Below are 7346 nucleotides of genomic sequence, written 5' to 3' on the forward strand. Positions count from 1 at the left end.
TCGAAAATGCGTTATATTAATCTACCTAACAATAGCCCCCCTTTCTTAAAAGGGGGGGGGGGTAATTGTTAAGTAGATCCCTAATATTTAGCCTCGCAGAAAGCAGTCATAAACCAGACGAAGACATCGGACTTAAATAAGTTAAATTGTCTACATTCCTTGTGCTCAGTTAAGGAACTTTAACATTATTTCACCGATTTGATAATTACAACTTCGCTCTGACATTTTGAAATTCAAATATAATTGGCTGTCAATATAATCGGAAGAGGATTTCAACTCTGACTTCAAAAAACAAGTCAAACTTGATGCTTAAAAGCATCGGTGACGGACAGTTAATATCATATTTGGTCAACGTGTCTGTTTGATGTTGTATCACCTTGTCTGTACATGAAACACTTCCCTTAAATGAAAACAGAGTTCGAAAGAAATGTGATGAAGTGAATTATCTGTTTTCATTAGTGTAGAATTCTGAAGGATCTTACTGCCCTTTAAGGTGTCTCAATTAGTTTTTTTTCGCAATGATAAACGATTTTCTTACATTTTCAACTGTTATTTGCAAAAAAATAAGTTTTTCATAAAAGCCTGCAAATTGAGAAGGCGACCAAAACTGGCACAATCCTTTAAAAGGTTGCGACCGATTCAAAATGATACAGTCAAAATACTAGGTTTAGAAATTGGACGATATTGTATAGCAAATCTTTTTGAGATTAAAAAAAAACATTTCATTGATCTGACCCTAAGTACACTAATATACTCCCAACTCCCATATTAAGTTAATCAGTTTATTTTTGGCCAACAAAAATTAACTGAATCAAAAAATTATTAGACTTGTTCCGATTTACACAACCTGCAAAAAAAGGTTGAAAGCTTGTGGGAAGATTAACCCACAAAATCAACTCTGTGGCCCAAATTATTTGCTTGAATCAAGAAATCCTCAGACTTGTTCTATTTGCGCAATCTGCGAAAATGAGGTTGAAAATTTGTGGTAAATGTTGTTATAAATTCTTTGGATCATTGGATCATTTCACCGTGACTATAAGTTCATATCAGCATGGTTAGTTTTCTTGTAATTTTTGTGATCTATCCTTTTTCTAATTTTCTGTGCTCGTATATCCAGCTCAACAAGCTTTTTTGTCTGTTTGTTTTTGTGTTCTTTTCCATAATAATCTGAACTAGAACTACAATCTGTCACAAGAATTTAGGATTTTTTCAACTCTTAGGGTAAGTGTATCGGTTTCTTGCGTACCTTAAAAACGTATTTTAAAAAATTGACTTTTTCATGTTCACTGCACGTTTCAAGTTCACGTTTTGAAAACTAACTTAGAGTTTTCGTAATGCAATGAATCTTTAAGAGCAAGCTTTTAAAGGTTTCAATCGTTTTGCGAATTTCTTTCAGCTCACCAAGACAATTGGTTCACTTTCTCTTGCGGTTGTGATTCTGTTCACACTGATAGAAAGGGCGGCAGCCGTTCTCGACGAGGAAGGAGCAGTCACCACTGGAACTGAAACAAGAGGGGTATCGCAATTTGCGGGAAAACGCGGATGCCCTGGTAAAAATAGCTATGCCCGGCATCCTTTTCTCTGCTCTTCTACCCTCAATTCCCTGCCTCGTCACGACTTTTCATCATCATCCCCTCATATGACGTTTTTTTTTCTTTAAATGATGATTATCAATAACTCTAAAGACGGAATGACATTTCCATCGCCGTTTTTCGTGTTTGGGGAGAAATTGCGAACAAGGGCTGTTACGGCGCACCAGATGACAATGGTGAGTGCGCTGCAGTTGTTGTTGTTCGGAAGTCGGTCTGTGAGTTCGGAGAGAAGAATTGACCCGCAAGATGGAACTGAGAAGCAAATGGTCCGTCTGGACGATTGGTACGTAAACATAGATAGTAAATACTCTATGGCGTTGTGGCGCATCAGTAGTGATGGTGCCCAGCAATCATATGATAGCGGGTTCAATTCGCACCTGCGCTGCAATTTACAAGGTGAGCTCTTGTAAGATAGCCATAGCTTAGTTAACCTTTATTTATTAACCTTCGGATTAGGCCTCTGGCTGGTTAGCTAAAAAAAAAATAGTAAAAAGACATTTATCCGATTTGTGGTTGCAGATGAAATTAACAGCACAGTTTTTAAGAGCAATGAACGTAGTGGGTACTCTTATATAGGTCTTGCTGATTTTTTTTGTCTTTTTTTCTAAGAGTAATGAACTAGTGAGTACTCTTATATAGGTCTTGCTGTTTTTTTAAGAGAAATGAACTAGTGAGTACTCTTATATAGGTCTTGCTGATTTTTTTTGTCTTTTTTTCTAAGAGTAATGAACTAGTGAGTACTCTTATATAGGTCTTGCTGTTTTTTTAAGAGAAATGAACTAGTGAGTACTCTTATATAGGTCTTGCTGATTTTTTTTGTCTTTTTTTCTAAGAGTAATGAACTAGTGAGTACTCTTATATAGGTATTGCTGTTTTTTTAAGAGAAATGAACTAGTGAGTACTCTTATATAGGTCTTGCTGATTTTTTTTGTTTTTTTTTCTAAGAGTAATGAACTAGTGAGTACTCTTATATAGGTCTTGCTGTTTTTTTAAGAGAAATGAACTAGTGAGTACTCTTATATAGGTCTTGCTGATTTTTTTTTGTCTTTTTTTCTAAGAGTAATGAACTAGTGAGTACTCTTATATAGGTATTGCTGTTTTTTTAAGAGAAATGAACTAGTGAGTACTCTTATATAGGTCTTGCTGATTTTTTTTGTCTTTTTTTCTAAGAGTAATGAACTAGTGAGTACTCTTATATAGGTCTTGCTGTTTTTTTAAGAGAAATGAACTAGTGAGTACTCTTATATAGGTCTTGCTGATTTTTTTTGTCTTTTTTTCTAAGAGTAATGAACTAGTGAGTACTCTTATATAGGTCTTGCTGTTTTTTTAAGAGAAATGAAATAGTGAGTACTCTTATATAGGTCTTGCTGATTTTTTTTTGTCTTTTTTTCTAAGAGTAATGAACTAGTGAGTACTCTTATATAGGTCTTGCTGTTTTTTTAAGAGAAATGAACCAGTGAGTACTCTTATATAGGTCTTGCTGATTTTTTTTGTCTTTTTTTTCTAAGAGTAATGAACTAGTGAGTACTCTTATATAGTTCTTGCTGTTTTTTTAAGAGAAATGAACTAGTGAGTACTCTTATATAGGTCTTGCTGATTTTTTTTTGTCTTTTTTTCTAAGAGTAATGAACTAGTGAGTACTCTTATATAGGTCTTGCTGTTTTTTTAAGAGAAATGAACTAGTGAGTACTCTTATATAGGTCTTGCTGATTTTTTTTGTCTTTTTTTCTAAGAGTAATGAACTAGTGAGTACTCTTATATAGGTCTTGCTGTTTTTTTAAGAGAAATGAAATAGTGAGTACTCTTATATAGGTCTTGCTGATTTTTTTTGTCTTTTTTTCTAAGAGTAATGAACTAGTGAGTACTCTTATATAGGTCTTGCTGTTTTTTTAAGAGAAATGAACTAGTGAGTACTCTTATATAGGTCTTGCTGATTTTTTTTGTCTTTTTTTCTAAGAGTAATGAACTAGTGAGTACTCTTATATAGGTATTGCTGTTTTTTTAAGAGAAATGAACTAGTGAGTACTCTTATATAGGTCTTGCTGATTTTTTTTGTCTTTTTTTCTAAGAGTAATGAACTAGTGAGTACTCTTATATAGGTCTTGCTGTTTTTTTAAGAGAAATGAACTAGTGAGTACTCTTATATAGGTCTTGCTGATTTTTTTTGTCTTTTTTTCTAAGAGTAATGAACTAGTGAGTACTCTTATATAGGTCTTGCTGTTTTTTTAAGAGAAATGAACTAGTGAGTACTCTTATATAGGTCTTGCTGATTTTTTTTTGTCTTTTTTTCTAAGAGTAATGAACTAGTGAGTACTCTTGTATAGGTCTTGCTGTTTTTTTAAGAGAAATGAACTAGTGAGTACTCTTATATAGGTCTTGCTGATTTTTTTTGTCTTTTTTTCTAAGAGTAATGAACTAGTGAGTACTCTTATATAGGTCTTGCTGTTTTTTTAAGAGAAATGAAATAGTGAGTACTCTTATATAGGTCTTGCTGATTTTTTTTGTCTTTTTTTCTAAGAGTAATGAACTAGTGAGTACTCTTATATAGGTCTTGCTGTTTTTTAAGAGAAATGAACTAGTGAGTACTCTTATATAGGTCTTGCTGATTTTTTTTGTCTTTTTTTCTAAGAGTAATGAACTAGTGAGTACTCTAATATAGGTCTTGCTGTTTTTTTAAGAGAAATGAACTAGTGAGTACTCTTATATAGGTCTTGCTGATTTTTTAAGAGAAATGAAATAGTGAGTACTCTTATATAGGTCTTGCTGATTTTTTTTGTCTTTTTTTCTAAGAGTAATGAACTAGTGAGTACTCTTATATAGGTCTTGCTGTTTTTTAAGAGAAATGAACTAGTGAGTACTCTTATATAGATCTTGCTGATTTTTTTTTGTCTTTTTTTCTAAGAGTAATGAACTAGTGAGTACTCTTATATAGGTATTGCTGTTTTTTTAAGAGAAATGAACTAGTGAGTACTCTTATATAGGTCTTGCTGATTTTTTTTGTCTTTTTTTCTAAGAGTAATGAACTAGTGAGTACTCTTATATAGGTCTTGCTGTTTTTTTAAGAGAAATGAACTAGTGAGTACTCTTATATAGGTCTTGCTGATTTTTTTTGTCTTTTTTTCTAAGAGTAATGAACTAGTGAGTACTCTTATATAGGTCTTGCTGTTTTTTTAAGAGAAATGAAATAGTGAGTACTCTTATATAGGTCTTGCTGATTTTTTTTGTCTTTTTTTCTAAGAGTAATGAACTAGTGAGTACTCTTATATAGGTCTTGCTGTTTTTTTAAGAGAAATGAACCAGTGAGTACTCTTATATAGGTCTTGCTGATTTTTTTTGTCTTTTTTTTCTAAGAGTAATGAACTAGTGAGTACTCTTATATAGTTCTTGCTGTTTTTTTAAGAGAAATGAACTAGTGAGTACTCTTATATAGGTCTTGCTGGTTTTTTTGCTTTTTTGTCAAGAAAAAGTCTTAAAATTTGTTCACGCTCAGTTTTGTTTTTTCGCCGCTTACTGACTTGTGATTTCTTTTTAAATTCAGTGCATTTAAATTCAGTGTAAAGGTCACGAAAAATGTGATCGGCTTCTGATTTCAAAAATGGAAATTAATTATCAGATTTCCCAGCGAAATAAAAGTTTTGCCGATTGATCCAGTTTTCTCAAATTGAGCTATTTTTATCATAAAACCGTCCACCATAAATTGTTTTACAATTTCAAAGAGCTTTAAGGTCATCTATTTTTTTTTCGAAAGTTGAAGATTTTTGAAAACACTAGTCGTTTTTTTTCAGTTTCTTTGCGTTCATTACTGTTTTCCAAGTGCCAGTTGGCTATGTTTGTTGTTTGATCCGAAATAAATGGTCTCCTAACTGTACTCGTGAAGCGAAGGTTATGTTAAGATGTACAATTGAGGTTCTTTAATGAAGGTCAGTTGAGACAAAAATTGAGTATCACACAAAGAAGTTGTGAACTATCTGCTATTTTCAACTTCTAAATAATCCTGGTTACGTTTTGGAATGATTGGGTGCGAGCGTCTTCTTGAAAACCTGTGATATAGGCTTCATCTTTTTAAGGATCAATCTGGATCTGGACCACAAAAGCGCAGCCTCAGTAGTCGCCCTTCGCCCGATCATTGAAGACTTCATCATGCGATTCACAAGCGAACCCGAGAGAGCACTGCAGATGGCAGACAGTGATGTCACTCTGAAACACGTGATCAGAAGTCTGTCTACGGCAGATAGTGTGTTGCTGGAAAGGGGAGGGGCGAGTGGGGGTGGTGCAATTAAAAGGCCGATGATGCAGTCGCCATTGGGGGGAGGATATGGACAGTAAGTAGAATTTGTAATCAGTAAGTAGAATTTAGGCTTTCGAAACAGATAATCAAACGCTGCAATCCTTGTAACCATGGATTGTATAAGAAGTTTGTTTTTACGTGGGTGTTTTTTTTTAAATTGTTTCAACCTTTATTCTTGAGGCCAGCTGTTTCTAAACTTTCGAGCTCTACGAATGACCCTAGAATGGCTTTACTTCGTAACTGTACCAGACGCAATCTCGAATAAAAATTGTCTCTCAATTTTTATCCGAGATTGTTTCTTTGAGATCTGAGGATTTTCCTCACATTTTGGCTGAAAAAACATCGGGCATTTTAAGATTTAATGTGACTTATTTTTTTTCTCGGTTTACACTTCGTCAGCTAAGTGTATTATTACGAACCTTCTTTTTTTTCTAACCTAACTCGAAAATAAAACTGCAGCATTGGAAATTGGATAGCATCTGTTCTCTGGTTTATTTGTGGCTAGTGTTTGGTACCTTGGCTCTTTCACATTTTCCACTCCCCCCTCGTAAAATAGCAAAATAAAGCTTCTCAGATATTGCAAACACGGCATTTTGCATGCTATAAATGTTGTGAAAATTTGTTCACCTGTTCACGCTGACGCCTTTCGATGCATTTTCTAACATAAAAAGTAATTTTAAATAGACTTTCCTTTAACTCCTAACCAGCTAGTAACTTTAACTAGGGTCAGCCAAAGGCAAATACCGTAATGACATTGACCCATATGTCTAATTACTTGAAGGAGCACTGTTAAAAAAAGATCAAGCCAATTGATTCAAAGCCAATTGATTTTTTAAAAAAAGTCATTTTAAAAGTTAAATATTCCACTCATTATTTTGAAAAGAAACTTTGATCTGCTAACCAATATGATTTGCATTGCTTTTAGGTACGGGCCTTCGCCTCCCAAGGCTACTATGATGGAAAGCAGTTACAACAGTGGCGGTGCAAATCAAAGTTATGGCGGCTACGGAGAGCCCAGTAGAGGTCAGCATTTATGTAGTACTGGCGTGTAACGCACCTCCGATACTTCAATTTTTGACAACTCTTATAAAACCGCATATATTGGCAATAAGATTTGCATCCTTTGAGTGTACTCTGGTATCACCCAATTACAGGTTTGGTAATTCAAATTCAGTAAAGTTTTTATTCAATTTTTTAAATTCAAGTTTGTGACGTTTCTTATATCCAACTTCATTGGAAAAGTTTAGAATGACATAAAAAACGTCACATCTCGGAAACTAAAAGCAATTGAGCAGTCGAATTTGGAGGCAAGAGTTGCAACCCCTGAGAGTACTCTACAGTACCCAACCACAGCGTTGGGAATTTCATATTTTGAGAAAGTTCAAATTTAAATTTTTAAAAATACAAAGATTTGAGCAGTCATATTTGGAGGCAAGATTCGTAACCCCTGAGAATACTGTGCCAGC

At 34.0% G+C, this 7346-nt stretch overlaps 1 protein-coding gene across 1 annotated transcript; it reads left to right on the forward strand.

The window, feature by feature from the left end:
* Window positions 1-1677: 1677 nt before the first annotated feature.
* On the forward strand, window positions 1678-6932 carry LOC134853531 (ATP-dependent RNA helicase A-like). Its single transcript, XM_063869530.1, has 3 exons — window positions 1678-1875; window positions 5660-5914; window positions 6806-6932. The coding sequence occupies exons 1-3, from the start codon at window positions 1691-1693 to the stop codon at window positions 6930-6932; spliced, it is 567 nt and encodes a 188-aa protein (XP_063725600.1). The 5' UTR covers window positions 1678-1690.
* The last annotated feature ends 414 nt before the right edge of the window (window positions 6933-7346 follow it).

This window comes from Symsagittifera roscoffensis, chromosome 8 (assembly GCF_963678635.1).
Source record: "Symsagittifera roscoffensis chromosome 8, txSymRosc1.1, whole genome shotgun sequence".
In the NCBI taxonomy this organism is placed as follows: domain Eukaryota; kingdom Metazoa; phylum Xenacoelomorpha; order Acoela; family Convolutidae; genus Symsagittifera; species Symsagittifera roscoffensis.

What these genes read in the sequence shown, in the direction of transcription:
- LOC134853531 (XM_063869530.1), top strand. Translation starts at nt 1,691, where the DNA reads ATGACATTTCCATCGCCGTTTTTCGTGTTTGGGGAGAAATTGCGAACA. An exon ending in ATGGTCCGTCTGGACGATTG is followed by an intron (nt 1,876 to 5,659) that starts GTACGTAAACAT and finishes CATCTTTTTAAG; the next exon opens with GATCAATCTGGATCTGGACC. An exon ending in TTGGGGGGAGGATATGGACA is followed by an intron (nt 5,915 to 6,805) that starts GTAAGTAGAATT and finishes CATTGCTTTTAG; the next exon opens with GTACGGGCCTTCGCCTCCCA.